Below are 23,138 nucleotides of genomic sequence, written 5' to 3'. Positions count from 1 at the left end.
CTTCCTCGATTTAACAGAATATATTTTATTTTTCTTTATTTATGGATTTAACAGAATTTATTGAGTGTCTGCTAAGTGGCAGTCATGTCCCTACATCTGTGGTTTTATAATTTTAGGCTCAGGCTGACATAGAAAATATACAGGGTCTGGCAGAAGTAAGGCCTGCTTGGGTGTGGTTGGTAGGATAATAATATGGGTGTAATAATTTATAGTTTTAATTTGGACATTTTCCTTAAAATGTCATATGGTATGCTTGACTGTGATATTGTTATGTTACATAATTACATGCTTATCATCTTGTAATAAAAGGTTTTGTAATTAAAAAAAGGGGGCCAGTATTTGTGCCAGACCTGTATTTTACACTGTATTTTACTTGTGTACATCATACACAAGTGTATGATGTAGGGATACATAAATATGCTCAAAGCTAAAGAACAGCTGCTGCATACCGTATGTATGCTTACTACATTTTATTCACTCTGACAAAACTTTCATTCTACCCTATTTTATTAGGGAAAAAAATCACATTACTCAAATCAGATTTCACGGTTAACTCATGGGTTCCCGCTGATATTTTGAAAAATACTAAATTCCAAAGATAAAATAATGAGTTAAAACACATACTGTGTTTCTTCAAAGGATCTTAGATAACCATAAATCATTTCTAAAACCAATATAAAAATTCCCCTTGTGAGTGCTGCAAAGTCAGAATAAGAGATTAAGAAGGTTATATGCCCTCGAGACCTGAACTGGTGGGCGGTGGGGGAAGGGGGAACAGAAAGGGGAAGCTTCCTGTCGAAGAGGTGGTTAAACTGGATTTGAGGAGGGTTGGGAATTAATTGGAGGGCGGGTTATTTAGGGAAAAAGTCAAAGGTCTTTGTGAGAAGGTGGATGTGGAGTGTGACGGCAGGAAATGCCAGGAACAACAGCTCGAGCCACGCTTTCCCCAGTGGACGGACAGTGGTGGTGTTTGCGGAGAAGAGAAGACTAAGGAGGACCAGACTTGGGCAAAGAGGAGGCGGGGGTATCACAGTTTATTAAACATGACCCTTTTGAAGTATCCAAGTGATAAAACCAAGAAGGCGTTTAAACTACGGATCTAGATTTGCGTCTCAAAGTGTAGGTGTCTCAAGTAGCAATTTATGAATCGTCTGGATAGGGAACAGTTAAATGGTAATAGCATTTGATAATATTTTATTTCTTGTTACTTGCACTCTGATTTCATAAACGAATTTTCAGGGGCTTTCAGATGAATTACATGCAGGAAATTTCATGTGAAGGAGAATTACATGTTAAAAAAAGTTAAAAAAAAATAGTTGTACTCTTAAACCTGAGTAAAGGTAGTTATCCATGATCACAGTTATTAATGATGATGATTGATGTTGATAAAATTATTAGTCAATACTGTATGTTTGGCATAGCAGTAGACTTTTTATATGCATTACCATAATTAATTTGAAATATCTTATAAAAGATAGATATCCTACTCTCCCTGATGAAGAAACTTGAAGAAACGGACACATAAAATATTGGGTTGGCCAAAAAGTCCGTTTAGTTTTCCCTTAAAATAAAACACACATTTTTCATTTTTACCAATAACTTTATTGATTTGGATATTTTGAGTATGTCAGCTGTCTCCCTCGTTTGCCTTCTAATGGGTAGAGTCCGGGGCTGCTGCTGAACACCTTCCATTGCATAAGATAGCCCCACAGCAAAGAATTATTGGGCCAAAGTGTCAGTAGTACCAAGAAACTTCACAGATCACTTTTGACACATTTGATCAGTCACAGCGCCTTCTCCATACATTGCACCAATCTGTGTGTATGTGTGTGGTTCAGTTGCATTTTTACCTTTCTTGAAATAATAAAGCATGATGTACTGAAAATGTTGCTTATTTTCTTCCATCTTCAATATTAAAATGGCTTCACAAAAATTCATCAACTCTGATGAGTTTTTTAAATGCACACTGATGTGACAGCTGTCAGAACATGCCCCCACGAAATTGTCTCGAATGAAATTAAAGACAACTAAGCGCTACTAGAGCCGTTGTACGGAAAAAAACTGAACGAACTTTTTGGCCACCCCAATAATTAGTTCAAGGTCACAAATCTGATAAAGCACAAATCAAGGATATCTGAAATGAGCAGGTCTGTCTCACTTTAGAGCTTATCTTTTTCCTTACCACCACCTTGTACTGTTTGGAGTGTAACAGTGCACAGCCAAATGCTGTCAGGCAGCACCTTGACCATATACTTTCTAAAAATAAATAAATAATACTCTTCCGTAAGTTGTCATATCAATCACATAGGTAATGACGAGTTTTCTCACTAAAATATTCCTAAATGTTTACACACCACTTACAAATTATGTTGCTTATAAATGCCTTTAGTAGCAATAGAATGATAAATGTAAGGGGCCTCACTTGCTATTTACTGTTCACTCACTCATCAGTATTTGTCGAGCACCTACTTATGTATGAGGCACTTTTTTTTGGCGAGAATATTTAAGCTCTACTCTGTTTGTAGCATATTGGAGACTGACTGCAAAAAGCCACACATTTTTCTTTCCTTAGGACTGTCATTTCAGGTGAAATAATTCTAAGTTTAGGATTTTATTTTTATCGTAGTATAAAAGTAGAACAATACTGAAAGAGAAAGTGAATGTTTCATATTTACTGAGTTAAACATATTAGGTCTGTCTTGAAGTTCTTTTCAGAATTGTCCCTTCGAACTTTTTCCTGTCTAGTGGTTATTTTTATCAAAGCCTTTTCTTGCCTGTTTATTTAACCTAAATATAGAAAATAATGGCTTTGCATCAGCACTTTTTTTCATCTATCTCTTTTTGAAGTTATACTGGAATTTGTGGAAAACAAGTATTAAGTATTAAATGATAGTTACTGATTGATAAAAGTGTAAAGTTTACCTTAATTAGAAATAAGTGCTACCTTTCCATTTAAAATTTTTGAAAAATGCTAATTATAAGAGTGTTAACTTGTCTATACAAGAATATATATATAGCCAGAAGGGTTGAGTGAATTACTTAAAGTATATGGAAATGTTTATGAGGTTATGACAATATGCTAGATTTTTTAATGATATTTTTTCCTTCCAGATCTTAGTTTTCAAGCAGCTTCTCAAATAATGGCTACTCCAGCTTATGATGCCTTAAAATTAATGAAAGACATTTCGCAGAACTTCCCCATAAAAGCCAGGTATAATAAAGTTTATTAGTTTGATTATAGCCAGAATTCTTTCCATTAAGTAAATTTTATGAAAATAGCTTATTTCACTTAATACAATGATGTCAATTAATTCTAGTATATACAGTGCTTCTGAAAGAAGGGCCTTTCTTCATTATGTAAGTTGGCGTTTTGCTAGAGTGGAATATTGGCTTGTACATACATATGTATATGTCCTACAAAATAGGAGTCTTGAATTAGAGGCAAATGGGAAGGAAAAAACAATTCATTGAAAATAGGTATTTAAATATAAACAGGGAGGCATGATAATCCAAGGAAAAAACTTGTTTAAGCAATAAATAAAAATGTAATTTTGTTTTTCTGTTTGCCATGGAGGATGATGAAAAGGATTACTTTAAATAGATCTATGCCCAAAGTATAGCCAAGTCGTCATCTTGCCCTTTTAGATTCCAAGTAATTAGTAATTTCTTAATTGTATGAGATAGCTTGTGGGATGATTTTTGCCAATAGGGTATCTAATTGAACTGCTTCCAGAAATGCTAATGTTACATTTAACACATCTCTCAGTTCAATAGATAATAATACACTGGCAAATCTAAAAGTAACCAATACATACAGTTCAGGTTACCATGTATTGTAAGGGTTGACAAAATCACAAGACTTTGATGCATTTGTATTTGGATCAGGAATGACAGAATATAGAATTATAAGCAGCCAGTAAAATATAAAATAAGCCAGCTTCCATTGAATGCACAGAGCACGCGGCAAGGGCAGCACCCGAGTCCTAGTGAGGGGAGCTGGGGCGCACCCTCCCACTTCCAGCGTCTCTCCTCAAGCCCTGGGTGAGCGACAGGCCTCTCTTTGTCCCAAACACTATTTTGTGCATGTATCCACAGCACGATGTACTGAATTTTATCTAGATGCTCTGACCACAGTATCATAAATAAGTAGTGCATAGTTGGCCACAAGAGACCAAGAATCTTCATGGCACCCTGAAAATAGGTTTGTTACCGTATTTACAGATTAAGAATGAATGTATTGATATGATCCTTTCAATTTTAAACAGTCAAGACTTTGAGAAGTCAGCATATTATGAAACCTGCAATACATACGTGTGTGCATAAATATTACATTTAGCCACATTGCTCTTAATTAATAGCAGCTTTTGAAATTACTCGACCAAATACAAATCAAGAAAATAATTTTAGTTTTAAGAAGACAGTTGATAGGCTTTTTGACAGTAAGTCAGGCCACTATTGAAGGATTCAGTTGCTAAACTCTAATAAATGTGTGATTGGTCATTAAAAAAAAGTTGGCAAACTATGCTATTACTGCTTAATAGCTAAATTGTAAGCTTGAGCAAATATCTAAAGCACCTGGTGAACAATCAGTAGATGTCTGTTTAAATATTTGCTAAATGAATGAAAAATTGGCATTATCTAATTTATCCCAAGTTATGCCAAATTTTGGGAGGTAATGTGCAATTACTATATGTTTTGTTTTGTTTTTTTATCCTCACCCAAGGAAAGGAGGGAGAGAGAGAAGGAGAAAAACATTGAGCAGTTGCCTTCCATACACGCCCTGATAGAGGACCAAACCTGCAACCCAGGCACATGTCCTGACCAGGAATTGAACACACAACCTTTCAGTCCCAGGACAATGCTCCAACCAACTGAGCCACACCAGTCAGGGCACTGTGGATTGTTTTAAAATATACCTTTCTACTTGAATTTTACTTAAAGCAGAACTTTGCGTTTACAGTCTTTTAATTTTTATCTCATTTTCTTCTATGCATAAAATTAACAGATATATAACTTATCATTTTTAGGAGTTAAGTCAAACAATAGACTTAATTTTAAAATTTTCTTTATAAGGTAGTTTTAAGCTCTTCAAGGCTGAATATGTGAAGTCAGGATTATCAGTATCTTGTAACTTAAGTTCTCTGCTAAAGATCCCAGGTGAAAATTGCCTGGTTGCATGGACACATATGATGACATTGATAATTTCATGCAAAATTTCTCTATGGGAAAAGCAACATAAAATAGCACTTTTCATTAAGTATTTTTGAAAAATAAGTCTAGTAATAAGCAAGGTCTGACAGTATTTAATGCATACAGTCAGTGCCCATGAACTTCTGACCGCCTGTCCCACCTGAATCAAATACCCTTGTCAGATGACAGCTATAGTACCACTTGTCAAGTCGGCTATGTAGAAATGTCACGAAGCCTTTGGAATTGTTAATTTCTTACACAAAATATTATATTACCTTGAATTATAGATTAGTCCTAAACATTTAAGGAGAAATTAGTTATACTAATATTTATTTTCCCAGGTCCCTTACCAGAATTGCTGTAAATCAACATATGAAGAAGGAAATACAGAAAAATCAACAGGTTTGCTTGAATTCCTTTTTTAAAAGAATTTACTGTATTCATATTGCTGTTTCAGACTTTGGGTCTTCAGTTTTTATACGAAAAAGAAAAGGTTCATTTGTATTTTTGATTTTTAAAACAGTTCAAGTTTTCCATTTTTGTACTCTACATACAGTCTGAGAATGTAACCAATCTTTCCTGACATATATTTTACTTACCTCCTCATTCACCCTATACTCCAAACCTTTTGCTCATGCGGTATGGTTTTCTTCACAGGGTAAAGAATGAAGGCTATGAATTAATTATTGCTTCTGATAATTAGTTTTGCTTAAAAACTTGAGGACCAAGCCAGGTTTAGACCATGGGAACATTACTAGAATCCCATGGCATGTAGGACACAAGTGATCGGTAGTTTTTAAGATTCTGCCAAATGCTTTCTTGAACTAACCATACAACCCAAATGACCCTACCTGTGTTAATACTTGTGAAGGGCCTGGAACATTGCCTTGCTTACAATACCAGATACACAGGGCTGCCAAAAGTAGTTTATTTTTCTCACTTAAAAAGAGGCACTACCATAGGTGGCTGCGGGCATGGTTTTTTCCTTTTATGGTTGCAAATTGCTGTCACAACTCCAGGTTTCTGATATGAATGCAAAGTAGGAGGCAGGGAGATGGTATCAAGCACATTTCATCCCACCAAAGCCTTTGATCCTTGTTGTTTACCCTACGCAAGAAATCTTGACATTAATCAGTAAACTAAATAATCACAACTCTATGTGGTCATCTTGTTTAGCTTCCTCTTTCAGGGCACATTGATAAAAGATAAGGATGATAGTGGCTTTCATGTCATTCACCTTGGGTAAATGTGTTTGGACTAGAAGCTCATTTCACCTGTGACCACATGAGGTATGTGAGTGATAACAAACTAGAGTTCACACCCTGGAAAAGAGGGTGGTAGTGACTAGAAGGTCAAAATACCTTGGAAAGGCCCTTGCAGTATTGCTGAATGCCTACATAGCACGTGCGCACACCGGAAGAATGTCATTATTACGTCTCATGTATACACAGCAAGAGTACAATTTATGTAAAGCATAACTGCTGCAAAACACAAACAAAAGGTAGACACACAAAAAAGAAATTAGTGGACTTGGAATTGAATATGTAGAAAGATGATCTGTCTTATAATAAGAGAAATAGAGATCAAAGTTATACTGAGACACCAGATTTATAATATTCAAAGTGTGATGGCAAATTCTGTTGGTAAGTCTATCTTTTTCTGTGTGTAGGAAAGCAGGGAAAACAAGATATATATTCATATGTATTAGTATTTGCATAAAGGAACACCAGAAGGATGGGGGAAAAAAACTGGGGAAAACAGAACAGTTGCCTCGCTGGGCCATGGTGAGGTGCTGGAGAACAGGGGAGGGCAAAGCCCTGGGGCAAGCGTAAGGGTTCTGTGCGTGGGGGTTTTGTGGAGTTTTAACTTGGGACTCATGCAACACTTATCCAGAAACTACGACTGTGCTGAAGTTACATAAGTGAATTTGGGCTTGGTTTTATTCAGGAGACAACAGCGGTAACTCCAAAGTATAGCAAATTTCCCCTTTGAGTTAATGATTCTTATTATTTTGCTCAGAGATGAGCCAAAATCTGCTTTTGGTGATTTAAAAATCAATGGCAATCCAGTGTGTGTGTCTTATTGTTTACTGTGAGAGTTGTTATATTATGTTCCATGACATTTTTTTGTTTGAAAGAAAAAAAATGGAATATGGTTGGGTAGTCTGGTAACTTTTTAATTTTACCCCAGCAGTGGAAAACATTGTTTTAATTGTAGAGTTACATAAAAAACAGGTGAGATACTTAAATATAAAAACCTAAATAAAGGATTAGACCTAATCCAAAAAGAAGTTCACACATTTCCTAATTATGTCAACTAATTACTTAGAATGTATGAATTTTACAGTTCTTGAATACTCTTGAAATACTCCCTTGATCCGAATAACCTCTCTAAAAGTTCCCTTGTAAAACATTCTTTTAGAATCTTGTTTCTACATCCTGAAAAAAATATATTTCCCCCTGTATTTAGATTTATATCTGATTTGACTTCAAATTTTAAACTTAAAATGCATATGGTTTCAGTTTAGGGACCTCCAGACCTCTTTGTGAACCATTTAGCATTCTAACCTCAACCTCCCGTCTGAGATCCGATCATTGGCAATGTGTGGCTTCAGGTAACGGCCCACTTCCATTGCAGTACCTTGTTCCCTCTTTTTCTAATGAAGTCCTCTTTCTCCATAGGGACTTACATTTATTTCTGCTCAGACTAAGAGCACTCCCAGTTTAATTCCACAGTAAATAAAAAGTCAGTGCATATTTTTCGGGCCTTAAAATCAGTGAGAAATCTGGCCTCAAATCCATGTGAAGATAAGCCAGCGGCAATGAATTCTTACAGAAGACTTATTGCTCCCAACCATGGCAAGATCAACAAGTTTCTGTGCTGTGTCTGCAAAACATCTTGTTTCCTAGGTCCCCTTCATTGTGGGGGGAGCACTTCCTGTGCCCAAGGCTCCCTCTCACCCCATCCCCTGCCCTGGGGGAGCCCAAAGCTTTGCTTCCTGTCCTTTTGAGACTCGCCCTTAAATACCCAAGCTTTAGGTACCTAAAATCCTTTGTGTCCTTGGACTTGTATTTCTACCACTTCTCTGCCCTTGAGAGAAACCTTTCCTTTTAAAAGCTAAACCACTCATCTAGAGGACGTTGTTCACATTTTAATCCAGCACTTTACTTTTAGAAAGAGGATTTCGGGTTGTCTGGTTCATCATATTGCTGGAAACTGAATTCTTACCCCTTGGTTTGAGAAATGCTGCCTGAAATCATACACCCAGGGTAATTTACCAGGATATAAGGCTACCTCTCTGGGGGGAAGGGAAAGACTTTGTCAGTATTAGTCTCCAGTAGACTGACAGTGTTTTGGCAATTAAGTTCAGTTTATTACCCTTTTTGAGCATCATCTTTGTTCAGAGCTCTGTGCTTGGCTTAACTACTCCTGAGGGAGTCGGCATTTCCAAGGGTAGTTTGTGTGCTTGAGGGGCTTTCCACTTACAATTGAGTTGCCTAAACCAGCTGAAGTGCCAGGAGAGCTCCAGACGGAGCTAAAGACAAGCCAAGGTTTTGCCTACGAACCTTCGCGTGTTGGAGTTCAGCGTCTTCCCAGTGTTTTGCAGGACTCCAGTGCAAGCATTTTCTGCCCTGTTGCAGATTGAGCTCCTCCTCTCCCTCCTCCGTATGTAACTCACCTCTCCTGGTGAGTGATACGCATACAGAGAAGTTTACCTCTGTCAAGTTTTCCCTCAATCTCTTCAAGTTATTTTCTTCATCTGTCTTTCTAGAATAATTTATACCAATTTCTATTAGGTCACTTATCATGCAGTCTCTTTAAAATGCAGTTTTAAAATTGTTTTTCTCCTAAACCAATTTACCTACACTGATAATAGTAATAATAAAGGCTTTATTTATGAGTACTGTGTATTTGACTAGACACAGGAATATATTTAAACTTTATAACAAACCAATGAGACAGACGTAAGTACTCCATTTTACAGATGAAAAAACAGACTTACGGAAGCTAAGCAAATTTGCCCAAATTTCACCACTAGTAAGTAGCAAGACTAAGATCAAAAGTAGACCTGACTCCCTCACCGCGTGGTCTTAACAACTATGCTGTCCTTTTTTACCTCCACTGCTGACCTAGTGCCTGGAGTGATTTCCAGCATACAGTAGACACTTGAGAAATAGTTGCTGAATGAAAAAACAGTGAACAGGGCAACACTGCTTTAATGGAAGCCTTTATGAATTTAGAGTGATCTCCAAATATTTCTATGTACACCGAAGTTTTGTGTCCTGGGATATATGAAACGATAGGAATGTGCCAACTATCAAATTCTAAGGGTGTGAGCACACACACACGCACACGCAATATAAAACATAGGAGGTAGGTCATTGTAGCATTAGAACTTTAATATCACATATTGCAAAATCAAAACAGTCACGTATTTGTGTCTAACCTGTCGTCAGATGCCCATCACTAGATGAGGGTGGGCAAACTACTGCCCACCTGTATGTTAAACCTGGCCTGCCACTTGTATTTATAAATAAAGCTTACTGGAATACCATCATGCCAGTTTGTTTATATTATCTTTGGTTGTTTTCATGCTACAAGAGCAGAGTTGAGTGGCTGCATCAGGGATGATATGGCTGGCAAAGCTTAAAATGTTGACCACCTGACTCAAAACTTTTCAGACTCGCCACATAGATCACTATTGTTATATGACTTGGTCAACTGTTATTCTGCTCTGTTTCAAGGACCTTCTCAATAGATTTGAAATTCACCCAGGTGATGCTTCTCTGTATATAAATGGACTTCGTGTGGATGTGGATGCTCATGATCCTTTTAGGTAAGTGTTGCGTTATGGATGCAAACTGCCTGTGGTTTATATAAAGGGAAATATTGCCCTGAAGTTAGTATTTGTCAAAATTCAAATAACCACTTTAAAGGTAAAGCAACTACATGTTTTTGATTGTATAAAAGAGTTTCTGTTATTTTTTGTGGAATACCCTTGTAAGTGTCTCAGAGTGCCAGAGCTGGGCGGGACCTTGGGACACATCTTCAGATGAGAACACTGAAGGTGCTGAGTCTTCAACCTGTACTTACCCCATTATTTCAAACTACCCTTCGTTGAACCGGAGGTTTATCCTTTAACAGAAAAGTTTCCTGGCAGCCAGGGTGTTCCATTCCTTTCAGTCCTGGCAGAAAGGAACTGAAAGGAATGTGAGGTGTTTCTTCAGAAAGAAGAATTTAAATTACTTGTATCTGTTCAAAAGGAAATTTGAAATTACAGAATTCAGAGTGCTCTCTTTCCTTATGTAAAAAAAAAATTCTTCAAAAATGCTCTAGAGCAAAATTACATAGTCTTTGTAAATCAGGTCAGTGGCTGATAAATCAGTCATGGGCCAAAAGAAGAGAAATCAATTGAATTTATTTTGTTTTTCAAAAGCATAAAAGTACTTTAAAAATTAATATTTGGAGTATAAAATGAGTTTTGTAAACAGTACTTTAGTTCAGACATTCAGTTTGAATTCAATTGAATATATGTTATTGAACTTAAATTGTTTATTGTATTTTCTTACCAGTTTGGAAATATATAGGAAAATACAGGAAAGACTGAGAAGTAGAATAGGTAGTTCAAATGGGGCTTTTCTCTTTATTTAGTTGTATCCTTGGATCTAGTATTGGGAAAATGATGACCTAGGATAGGCAGGCTGAGTTATTACACGCAGAAATAGTAGAGTGGCAGTTGTTAGCTCCTGGCCTGTGAACTTCAGAGGCACAAAAGTTACATGTGTGCTCAGGAGCAGTGAAAACAGGTTTTTAAAAAGCAGTGAAATGGTAGGTGGATTCTGGAAAGTTCCTGTGTCAATGTACAGGGAAGTTTTCATAGCAGGAACGTGTTCATGTGTAATGTAGAAAGACTGTAGGTCATTCAGGAAATAGAGTCCCCTTGGCTCCTCCCCCTGGAAATTAGCGATCTGCAGGGTGTGTGAGACATTTTTGTTCCTTGATCACTTGTAGCTACTATAATTCCCTTAGAGGGAAGGAAAATATATAAGGATAGTTACACTTCTGACACTTTTTAGTACAAAATAAACAATCATAGAGGTTCTCAGAAAAAAATCAGAACATGTAGGTGAAATCAGTGTGAAGAGGTTGATGCAGGAAAGTGGAGAGGAAGAAAAATGTTGTATTACTGAAGTTATATCTTGGATCTAGTCCATTTAGGGTTTAAAAAACCCCCAAAACCCAGAGGTATGGGGGGGTATTTTGCATTCTCGTCTTACCTCCTGCCTCTCATTGCATTTTTGGATTGTGGGGGCTGATAGGACATCCATGGCCTGGCCCCTCCTCCTCTGGTCCCAGAAGGAGTGGAAGGAGCTGAGCCTCGTGGGTTAGGGCAGCTCTGGTTCAGCCACGGCTCTGCCCCCCCCCCCGCCCCCCGCGGAGGCTGAGACAGTTGGAGCGGGTGGGGGCCAGAGTGAAGCTGAGGGCTTCCATCAGTGGTGCCTTGTACGTCTGTGCTCGGAGCCACTGACGCATCTTTACCTCTGAGCAGTCCGCTCAGCCACGGACGTGACCAGACGGACACTGGTACGGCGTGGATAGTGCTCGTTTTCATAGCCAGCCCGCTTGTGCTTGAGTAGTGTTGCTGCAAATAACTAACAGAAAGAGAAAACACAGGTGGCCAGATATCCCCACTTGTACACGTTTTCCTGCATCTTAATGAAGCCGTCTGCCTCAGAGTGCTTTTGACCTTTTGATAAATACGTATGTTTAATGCAAGCAACATTAAAATTCAATATTATAAAATCAACTCAGTATTAAAATTCAATTTAGTGAGTATTGGAGTGCCTACTGTCCTATAGAAACCACCTGGTATTTGGATGCAGTGGTGGACGAGATAGAAGGCTTGTCTGAGTGAAATTTACAGCCCAGTGGAATAAGGGGTGCAAAATAACTACAGTGTGGTAAGGTGCGGTGCTTTGGGAGTTTATAACTTTAGGGATTTAAGTTCTTGGAGAGCATGGGAATAGTAGATTTCAGATTTCTCTATGGAAGGGCCACTTAAGGCCAGTTGAGAAGGATGAATCAGGCAGGTGGAGGCTCAGCAAGCATGGCCCATGGGAGAACAGGGAAAGCCCCGCGTGGCCACGCTGGGGCGTGAAGAGGCGGCGGAGGAAACTGAGGCCACTTGGGTGGGCGAGGATCGGGTGTCCAACCAGGTTTGGAGTGCGGGCCTCTTATCTCAAGGGCAGCAGACGCCAGAGAAGTGTTCCCAGCAAATGTAAAGAGGGTAACTATTTATTTAAAAGAGAAGCATGAGATTTAGTAGGAGTCCAGAAATACAAGGAATTTTACTGATAAACATAGCATATTTAAAGAACTCTTGTTTATTAAAATATCAATTTATAAAATTGTTAGGAAACGCAAGGAGGGAACTAATGCTGGTTGAAGGTAACTGTGTACACAATAGTAAGTTGATTTAATACTAATGCCCCATAAAGGGATTGTAACTGTTCCCTTTATAGAGAAGGGGAAACAAAGCCTCGGAGAGATCTCACACAGACCGGGACACAGAGCAACCAGCAGCCGGGTTCTCAATCTCACGCGCTTTCCAGCACACCTCGTAACGATCTAATTTTTCTGTGAAGGGTTTTCCTTGGAAACTAGCCTGAAATAACAAAAATAATAGCTACAAAAAACATGAGGAATATTTAAACTCAGTTACATAAAAAGTTTCTGATCAGTAAGTATCATAAAGTTATTCAGATGGACAAAACATTGGCAATGCAACCCAGAATTTTTATTTTGTGAGAAAATGCAGACTAGCGCTTCAGGAAGCCGCAGGTGAAGCGCTGCCGCGGCCCAGACTGAATGTTATTACTGGGTTGTGGGTTGGCGGTTGGCGGTTGGTGGTGGGCAAGCTGGTGCCCTTTTTACCACGCTCATCTCCTCATAGATTTTTGTGGGTTTTCTGGTACAAAGTTTGCTTCATAAAGCAGTGGGTAGAACTTCCTAGGATACACATGCAGAGTGGGCTGTGCAGGCTGGCTTCGCACACTTACACAACAGCTTTCTTAGGAGTTCGGGTGTTAGAGCTCTAATTTATAAATGTGTATCTCTGCAGTTCTCCCTAAAAACTGCATTCTGAAATCCGTATATTGCTTCATTCTAATGCTGTTCATTTCTGAAAGGTGAAGACAGTAGGGTTATTTATTGGTGTTATTATTCTTTATCAGTAATACTTTCTATCATGTTTAAGCGCTATCAAGTTATATATATAATTAGAAATATTAATATGTATTATAAAGAGTTGTGAACTTTCATCCTTTAATAGGGTGTTCTCTGTACTAGAGTTTTACATTTTAGGTCGTGTTTGATCTTGTTTTTGCAGTAGATTTATCAAAAGAGTAATGTAGTATATTTTTCCCTTCATTTCTGCCTTGCTCAGGGGTGAGCATATTCTTGCTTCTTTGGTAAGGAATATAATCAATTTACCTTGTTCCTTGTCTTAACTTTTAAATAAGATTTTGTTAACCACTAAACACACACAAGAAAAAACCAACCCTTTAACCTGGATAACTAATTAGAATTCCTTGCCTTATTTATTAATGAGTTTAGTAATTACATATTTTCCTGCTATTAAAAAAAAAAATACCAGTGAAACTTGTTTCTAATGCTTTGAAAAAGCTACAAACTTGAAAGGATTTTTTTAAATGTTGGCAAATCCGAATAAAACTTATCTCTTTTCTTTAAATGTGAAGTATGTTGGATATGCTGAAGCTAGAAGGAAAGAGGATGCACGGCCTTCACAAACTCGGGATCAACAGAGAAGATATTAGCAAATTTTTAAAATTAAGTTCACACGTCAGGGACAATAACTATGTATTAGACATTAGGCATTCTTCAATAATGGTAAGTGCTCATGTAATTCCTTGTTTCCAAACCTTTAGTAGATTTAAGACTTAATATAAAACCACATAGTGTCAGGCTGTAGAATAAATTTAAGCAATTTGAAAGAGGTTGTATAGCGGCACTCAGAAGAAAAAGCAGTTATTGATTTGTCCCCTCCCACTCTTACATCTTCTTTCCCCTCCTCGTAGTCCCTGCATTCCCTCAGAAGAACACCTGCTCAGCCAGTTCGGTATCCTTTCCAATGTTAATGGTAAAAACAAAACCAAGGACAACGAAATTACCACATGAGCAATAGCATCGACAAAACAACAGCTAAAATCTGAGGCCTGTAAGATTGCCACCTTAATGGAACGAGAATCTTGCGTAGACCACTGTCAGCACCCTCCTAAGTTCCGGTCCGTGGGATGCGGCCTGAGGGAAGGTTTTGAAATCAGGTCCCATCACTCTTTCTCACTTAAAGCCCAGATACCTTCCATGGCCCGTGAGGCTGTGAATGGTCTACTCCTTCTCATTTCTTAGACTATGAAATGTTCTTGTCACCGCGCTCCCTTATTTTCATGCTTGGAAAGCAAATTTTCCTCCCTCTATCCAATCAACTCTTTCTTTGTCAGACTTCAACTCCAAGCAGTACTTCCTGAGAGGAGCTTACCGTAACTATCCTAGATGACTCTTTAATACACACATTGTGTCAAGGAGTCCTGAGGAGCACCATCAAGTTTGGTGCATTGCTAAAAGGATTCAAAAAGCCTAGAAATTCTTACACTCATGGCTATGATTTATTAGAGCAAAAGAATACAAAGTACTATCAGCAGAGGGGGAGAGGGCATGGGGCAGAGTCGAGAGAAAACCAGGTGCAAGCTTCCCAGAATCTGCTCCTAGTGACGTTGTACAGAACATGCTTAATTCAATGTATGACACTGCATGCAAAGTGCTACCTGCCCAGGAAGTTTGCTTGAGCCTGGGAGTCCAGGGTTTTGAAAAGGAGTATATCCTGTAGGCTGTATGTTTATTCCTGGTCCCTGAGGCTCCAGAAACGCCAAGGAAAAGCAGGTGTTTCTCATAAATCATATCCTTGGTATTAACACTTTATGCAGACTGCCGCAGCGTGCAGCAAGGCCCTAAGCGTGCAGAAAACTGGTCAGTCAGGGCCTTCTGGAGCTCAGTCCCAGGAGCCAACGTAGAGAACCTTTATCACAAAAACAGGCGCCTTGGGAATATGCAAGGTGTGAGCCACCCAGGCCTGCAGAATCTTGTCTCTCATACTCACACATGCACGCTGCACACACGTGCTCAAACTCAGGTGTATATGTATGTAATTATTGCATTATAGAACTACAATCTGTATATTTATCATAGTTATAATTTTTCACTTATCCTGTGGCTCTTTGATGTCTGTCTTTTTCTAGACTGTATAAACTTCTCGCAGGTAGGAATTTTGTCCATTTTTTTTCTCATCAATATCCCCTGATTTTAGTAGGCAATAAATACAAATACTCATATTCCTTGAATGGCTACATAAATATTTGTCTCACACCAATATAAAAACATAATTTTTAATGAAACTCTGGGAACATTCTAATTACAACATAATATAAGAATGTTCATATCACCATTATGATTTAATGTTATAAAAATAACTATAAGAAATCAGAAAATAAAAATATTGTATAACATTGAGGTTATGTGATGAAAAACCCCCAAGGAAAGCTATTATAATTAATGAGACTTTAATAAAAATGGGTTTGAAGTGACAGTAAGCAGATCAAAAGCTTTTTTTTTTTTTTTTTTTGCCAAAAACCATTTGGAAGACAATGATTTATAATATAAAATTTTAAATTCCTAATACTATCTTAGTAACTACTATGTAATAAAATAACCTTAATAACTAATAATAACTGTAACTTAACTAAGGAACTGGGGAGGCAGGGTTAAAAGGAGACATGGAAAGAGCGGCAACTGATACAGCCTTGGAAGAATCAGGGCTGCAGCATCTTACAATGTTCGTGCACTTGGAACTGGAAACTGTCATAAGGAAATGGCAGGAAATGGGGAAAGGCCTTTATGCCCAAAGATATGAGCACCACTTACAATTTTAAAACAATAGAAACAGGTTATGTATCAAACAGAAATGTTGTAAATTGTATATCCACACTACTGAGTATTATTATTCAGACGTTAAAATTGTTTTCAAATATGTTTTAATACTCAGGGACCATGACTGTGTTCTCATGTTAAGTAAAAAATACGGACATATGAGGTCATCATGTGGAAAGGCAAACACAGGATAAGAAACAAATACGTCAAAATGTTATTAATGGATGATGTGATTTATTGCAGAGTTTTGGATTTTTTTCATAATTTTCTGTAAATTGCACAGTTTTAGCTATGGTTATGTATTATACAGGGGTGGGCAAAAGTCAGTTTACAATTATAATACAGATAATACAATAATAAATAATAGAAAAAATAAACTTTGCTTTATGTACTTAAGACTATAAACCTACCTTCACCCACACCTGTATGATCAGGACAAAAAGGTTTTGAGAGGAAATAAACCTCTCGATGTCTTGCTAATTATTTGATACTATTTGATATAAAAATCTAGGGTCTTTGCTCTGAAGTATCTCAGTTACTACAGTTATTTTTGTCCTCCCTGAACCGCCTCCCTTCTTATAAATTTAGTCCACCGTCTGTGAGTCAAGGAGTGACAGCTGCACCGTGAACCTCAAAGTCTCCAGACCGGGGGAAAATCACCCAAGTTATTAATTAGTTACCACTCGTATTTTCTAGAACACTAAGTGACTTGTCAGTGTTTATTGTAGCTGTTTTTATTACTCTCCAGACCATATTCTTTCATTGGCTAGTGTCCTTTTATTTGGATATCTTGAACCTTGATAATAGATGTATTTTTAAAAAATATTGTATCAGAAAAAGGAATGACCATGTTGGTAACCCTACTACTTTATGCCTTTTATTTTAAGCATTTACACTTTTTGCCATTTGTAGAAGGATGCTGGGAGTGTGAGTCCCACTGAGAAAATTAGGGACGTAATTTTCAAGCCTATTCTGGACATAAGAAATCGGCCAATAAGGAAGCGGTACAGCTCCATTTGCAGAATAACGCCCTGGGACACTCGGCAGGCGGAGGACACCGCCCCCCGCCCGCCCCGTGGGCGCGGCCCTGGCTCCTGCCGCTCTCCCGGGCTCCCACGTTCTGCTCTGGGCCGCCCAGCCTCCCGCACGCTCCCCCAGCTCTGGGCCACCCGCGGCAGGCATCCTTTTCTAAGGAACTTCCAGCGGAAAGAGTCACAAAGTAATTTTTTACTGAAGTAAAAGATAAACATAAGATAGGCTCTTTTAGTCATTTTAAGTATGGAATTCAGTGCCATTAAGTACACACAGTGTTGTACTACAATCACCATTATCTGTTTCCAGAACTTTGACTTCACTCTCTATACCCATTAACCCATTATTACTTCAAACTCTATACCCATTAAACAATTCGCATTCCCTTCTCCAGTAATCCCTATGTTCTGCCTCTATGATTATGCCTATTCTAAGTACTTCATGTAAGTGGAATCATACGTGTTTGTTTTTGTTTTTGTTTTTTTTGTCCATTTGTGCCTGGCTTATTTCATAATCAGTGTTTTCAAGGTACATCCATGCTGTGGCATGTTTCTGAAGTTCATTTCTTTTTAGGGCTGAATAATAGTTTAATTTTTAAAATAGCCCTTTTTTGCATGCTGTTAATGGAAGTTTTATGTCTCAAATGCTTTCATTTTTTTTTACTTGGAAAGTTCCTGCTTTCAGTAAAAATATTTCTGAGGCTTTATTTTTTAGATACTTTTAAAAAAATTAACTGGCACAAAATGCAGAGAGCTCTCAGGTCTCAGCACCCTCTTCAACTTGGCCTGTTAGAGCAGCAAAGATAACTAACGCAAGCTTTGGTTTTTTTGCTTCATAGCATTTTCTACCACCCAATGAGATATGTATTTATTTATTTGTTTATTTTATAATCTTCCAGTGGAATGTCAGCTCCACAAAACCCTACAAACATCAGGTCCTGTCACATAGGAAGCACTCAGAAAACTTGTAGAGTATCTTAATGTCAAAACAGTTATTCGTGAATGAAAGCAACACACTGCTTTTAATTCTTTCTTCCCCCTGGACCTTTCTTACCGTATCTTGACAGAGAATGTTGGGTCACTGAGCCACATCACTGTGGACCCCTGTGTTTACACCCTCACCGACAACAAACCTTGGCAACTTATTTCCTAAAATTTGCTGAGTGACAGTCGAGTACGAACTCAAGACGTCACTGGGTTTTCTTCCATCCCAGGCTTCTCTGTCCAAAACAGCAGGAGTCGCGGTTGAGGTTTTATCTAGTTGAGTTGTTGGTTCCCACCCGTGCTCCAGTACTTCAGTACTTCAGGTGTCACTAGCATTGTGCTAAAAGTCAACAAAATCAACCACAGGGTTCAATGCTTGGCTCCATTGGATTGTACCATATGTTGCCATGTATAATGCACACTTTTTTGCCCAAATTTTTGAGGGAAAAATAAGGATGTGCATTATACATGGGTAGTACTAATTTGTTACTGGTACATAACAAATGTACCTGTTCTGTTCTTGTGTGTTGTAATTATTACATAAAATTTCTTGTACCATAATGTGTTCAAAAGTAAATGCTAAAATTCCTTTATAATATAAAAAAACAAGTATCTAAATGAATCATTGAATTAAAATGAAAGATTTTTTTTACCTGAAAGTTTGAGCCCAAAACGTGAGTGTGCATTATACACAGCAAATGATACGGTAATTTCTTTCCTGTCTCCTGTGCCAGACCACCCACAGTGAAGGGGGCTTTGAGAACTTGCCCCAGAACTAACCCCCTCCCCAGTTGCAGCTTTTTTCTGTCCCGTTATGTTGATAACTTAGCGACATTCCTGGAGTGCTTATGGTCATTTTCTTTCACTTCTTCTTTAATGTCCCCAAGTCATCCTAGCCATTTGTCATTATATCAGAACAACCCTAATTTGTTGTTACCATCACCAAGATGACAGCGATAGAGTGTTTTAAAAAGTACCCGTAGACGCAGGCAGGGGACAGGGGTTCTCCGTCCAGGCACAGACTGTCGCTTGCCCTCCCCCACGGGCCCAGAGTCTTTATGAAGGCAGCTGTCCCTGTGCGTCCCATAGTGATGGCGTCCGCCAGTCAATCAGAGACACGCGGGCCTCTGGACTCCATTTGATTCCTTTCATCCACACCTTATCCTCAGGCCAGCACCACGCTGGTCCCTATAGCTTTGTAGTTTCAAAATTGGGAGTGTGAGACCTTCAACTTTGTTCTCCTTTCTCAAGATCACCTTGGCAACCCTGTGACCCTGGCCTTTCCCAGTTGACCGTGGCCGTGGTTTTCAACCTTTTCATCTCATGGCGCACACCAGCGAATCACTAACGTCCTGTGGTGCGCCCAAAGCTATTGTATATTTAAGAAATAGGTATAATTTTGATTGATTTACAAAAATAATCTTAAGACTAGTAATTTTTATGCTTTTTGCTCCTAAGTGACTTTTTTAAAAAAAATCAAGGTGCCTATACTTGTATATAAGGTTTTCTGGTACGAAGAATTAACCAATCAGACACAACCAATTATGTGATGGGACCAGTAAGACGCAACTCTATTACACACGCACCTGTTCTATCAATTATGTGATGTGACCAAAAGATGCAACACTATTATCTAAATATATGACCATATATTTAGGGTTTGAGACAGGGCATTCACAGTGGGTGGCTGTCGGCGGGTTGGCTGTTGTCATTTGCCGTTTTTTTATTTGACAGTCTAAGGGAAAAGAGGTCAATGCCCCTGACTAAACAGTCCGGTATTTCATGTTTTAAAAATTCTTGGGGCACAGCAGTTGAAAAATCACTGGATTTTAAGATCAGCTTGTCTTTCTGCAAAAAAAAGGAAGTTGAAATTTTTACTGATTTTTGTGAATTTGTAGGTCTATTTAAGGAGTATTGCTATTAAAAATGTTAAGTCTTGTGATTCGTGAACGTGGGATGCTTTTCTGTTTATTTGAGCCTTTCATTTTTTTTCCAAAGATGTTTTGTAGCTTTCAGTGTACAGGTCTCACACTTGCTAAATTTATTGGAGGTACTTTACCCTTCTTGGTGTTACTGTAAATTGAATTGAATTGTTATGTTTATTGCAGAATTTTTTATCCCTCTTAATTTTTTTGTCGTTGTTGAAAACTGGGCATTTTTAATATTACAGTGTGGCACTTCTGGAAGTCAGCGAGGGTTTGTTGTTGTTACTGTTTGCTATTGTCTGTGTTATTTGTTCGGTGGCTTCTCGGAACTAAGTTTGAAAAGTCTATATTCTTTTTTATGTGGGGCCACAGAAGTCTCTGTTATGTTAGCCTTGTCACCTATGAAGTATTGGACGGAGACGTCTCCCAGCCTTTGCAGAGGGGCCCTGGGGGTTGGGGGCAGACGGAGGGTGGGGGAGCAGCAGCCTGCATAGGACACCAGCCAGGCAGGGCACCTCTGCCTGAGCCACCACTTCTTACCTTCCCAGAGCCTCCAGGTCAGCCAGAGGGGGAGCTCAGGGCCTCTTCAGGTCTGTCCTGAGCACGTGCATTTCCCTGGGCAGGTGCATGGCCTTGTAGGTTCCCAGGACTCTGTCACAACTTCTCAAAACCCTATTTCCCACAACGTCTCGCCGCCCAGGCATTCCTTTCTAGGCTTTTGATCATGCTGTCATTTTGTCCCAGATGATTTTCATTGCCCCACGCAGGAATGAGTATAACTTTTGCCTCCAAATTCCACAAGCCAGGGTAGCGATTTTAGCACTAGGCGAGCTATGACTTAGGCAGGATAAAGACAAGGCTTTTCAGCAGGCTGTCAGTCAGTTCAAACGAAAAGTCACGGTTCTGTCAGAAGGAGGTCTGTCCTGCTCCCTCCCATATGGGCACTGGAGCGTGAGCTGCCCTTTCTAAAGCCTGGGGAGAGCAGGGGGCCAGGGTCCGCTGTAACTGCAGAGCTCACTGTTCTGAGGGTCCGCCAGTCTCCCTGAATACGCTTTCACAGGGTTGCTGCGCGCTTCCGACTCGTTTTCATAGTTCTTAGTATTGAGTCCCACAAATTTTCCAGTTTTTCATTATTCTTATGATAATGAAAAACTGGAAAATTTTTAAGGGTGGAGTTTTGGACTTTCTTAGCCATTTTAGCTGATGTGACTCCCTAAAGAAACCCCAAAAGATGTGGATTATGAACCTTTTTAGTTCTTTGCTTCTCTCAGAAAAGGTCATCCTGTAACACCGTGACCCATCTTGTGTTCGTCTGTTGACCAGCATAGGCCTCCTTGAACACCAAGAAGATTGTCTCAGAGGTTCTGATCTATCAATGCCAATATCTTTCATTCATTATCTTGGTAGCCCAGTAGATACAAAGACAAGGTCATTAAATATCAGTGCCTATTCTGTATGTGGCTTGGTGTGGCCACTCTTCCAGTTATTGTTGCTGCCTCTGGATATTTGCTTGAGATTAAAGAAAAGGGCACTTGAGTCTCTCTGGGCCTATTCAGTGACTTCCAGTGTCTTTCAGTAGTTCTCCAAAACGGATCAGGAAAGCACCTCAATTACTTAACCTAATCACCGTGCTATAAATTAGGCCATTGCTATAGTTTTCTAACTTTAGTGCTTGTGATAGAAATCAGCCGGGACACTGGCTTTCAGTGGGAATTCGCAGGGCCTGTCCTGAGTTTCTTGCTGGCAGGTCTGAGGTGCAGCCAAGGAGCGTGCATTTTAAATAAACACCTCCGGCTGTTGTGATCCACATTAACTGTGTCTACCTACAATCATCATCACGTTCATTGGGACTGAACATGAAGCATAAGGCCATTTTCTCACTTAAAATAAGAAATGTAACTGATCACCAGGGGAAACAGGTATTTACATTCCCTATGTGGCGCCTTCTCCTCTAGCCTAGGATTCCCATAGAAGAACAAGTTAACCAAACTAAACACTGCTGACTGATTCTATCGAGATATCTGATTCACAGGGGATTCCTAGCCAAATGTTGCGATGATCTTTAGAAGTGTCCCCAGCCCTGGCTGGTGTAGCTCCGTAGGTGAACATTGTACCACAAAGCGAGAGGTTGCGGGTTGTGGGCCAGGTCCCCAGTTGGGAGGCATGATCAGTTTCTCTCTCACATCGATGTTTCTCTTTCTCCCTCCCTTCCTCTCTCTCTGAAAATAGATAAAATATTTTTTTAAAAAAAGAACTGTTTGTATTACCTTCACATCTTGACAAGAATTACATCAGAAAAAATAAACAAGATACCCTATCCTGACTTTTCCAGGGTGGCCGAAGTTCCGCCTTCTATCTCAGTGCCACCAGGACTAATTATAGTGGAAACAAACTAATCCCAGATCTCCATCACACTTGGTAACCACTGAAATGGGATTTGTTGCCACTATCCACTGTTTTTCCTCCTCAGGTATCATGTAGACACCCTAAGTATGTCTCGAACTGAGTCAACGCCCTCTCCACTTTCTTGTCCTCATGCCTGGAAAAATCTCTCAGAGTCTACTCTCTGTTGATAGGGTGTGTTCCTTTTTAAAAGCTGTGAATTACCCTCTATTCCTCCCTCTCATTTCTCTTAGCGCATCTTCCCCCTAAACCGCTGCCTCTTAGTTAAGCCCTCAAACACTCGTGTCTAGGTAACTCCTAAAGCCTCCTGTTTTCTTCAAGTTTTGCTTTGTTCCATTCTTTCCCTTCTCTCGGACTTTTAGCTGTGTGTATACGTGACCTTTGGCCTGTGTTGCTCATCTCTCTTACACTTTGTTTTGAGTTTACATTATTTTTTTTTCCTGTGTACTTAGTATATATTCTACAACTTTTAAAAGGCATTTAATTTTCTTATGTCCAAGACTTTAAGACGATGAGAGGGGAAGTAGAGGACCTTGTTGACTCCTATATTGCTGATAAGATAAATATTTATCTCTCTTCAGTGGTTTATGGAGAGAAATTT

The 23,138-nt window shown here is 39.0% G+C and overlaps 1 protein-coding gene across 1 annotated transcript in view; it reads left to right on the top strand.

The window, feature by feature from the left end:
• Positions 1–23,138, top strand: part of UGGT2 (UDP-glucose glycoprotein glucosyltransferase 2) — a 126,135-nt gene that overhangs the window by 28,559 nt on the left and 74,438 nt on the right. Inside the window, exons 9-12 of the mRNA XM_054586483.1 lie at positions 3,112–3,211; positions 5,532–5,592; positions 9,936–10,027; positions 13,950–14,100. Of these exons, the coding sequence (XP_054442458.1) occupies positions 3,112–3,211; positions 5,532–5,592; positions 9,936–10,027; positions 13,950–14,100 (404 nt within the window). The remainder of the gene's footprint in view (positions 1–3,111; positions 3,212–5,531; positions 5,593–9,935; positions 10,028–13,949; positions 14,101–23,138) is intronic.

Source organism: Pteronotus mesoamericanus, unplaced genomic scaffold, assembly GCF_021234165.1.
Source record: "Pteronotus mesoamericanus isolate MK-2021 breed Mesoamerican mustached bat unplaced genomic scaffold, CSHL_Meso_final contig_94, whole genome shotgun sequence".
Lineage (NCBI taxonomy): Eukaryota > Metazoa > Chordata > Mammalia > Chiroptera > Mormoopidae > Pteronotus > Pteronotus mesoamericanus.
The sequence above is the reverse complement of the archived record's forward strand: the minus strand, read 5'-3'. Positions and strand labels throughout refer to the sequence as shown.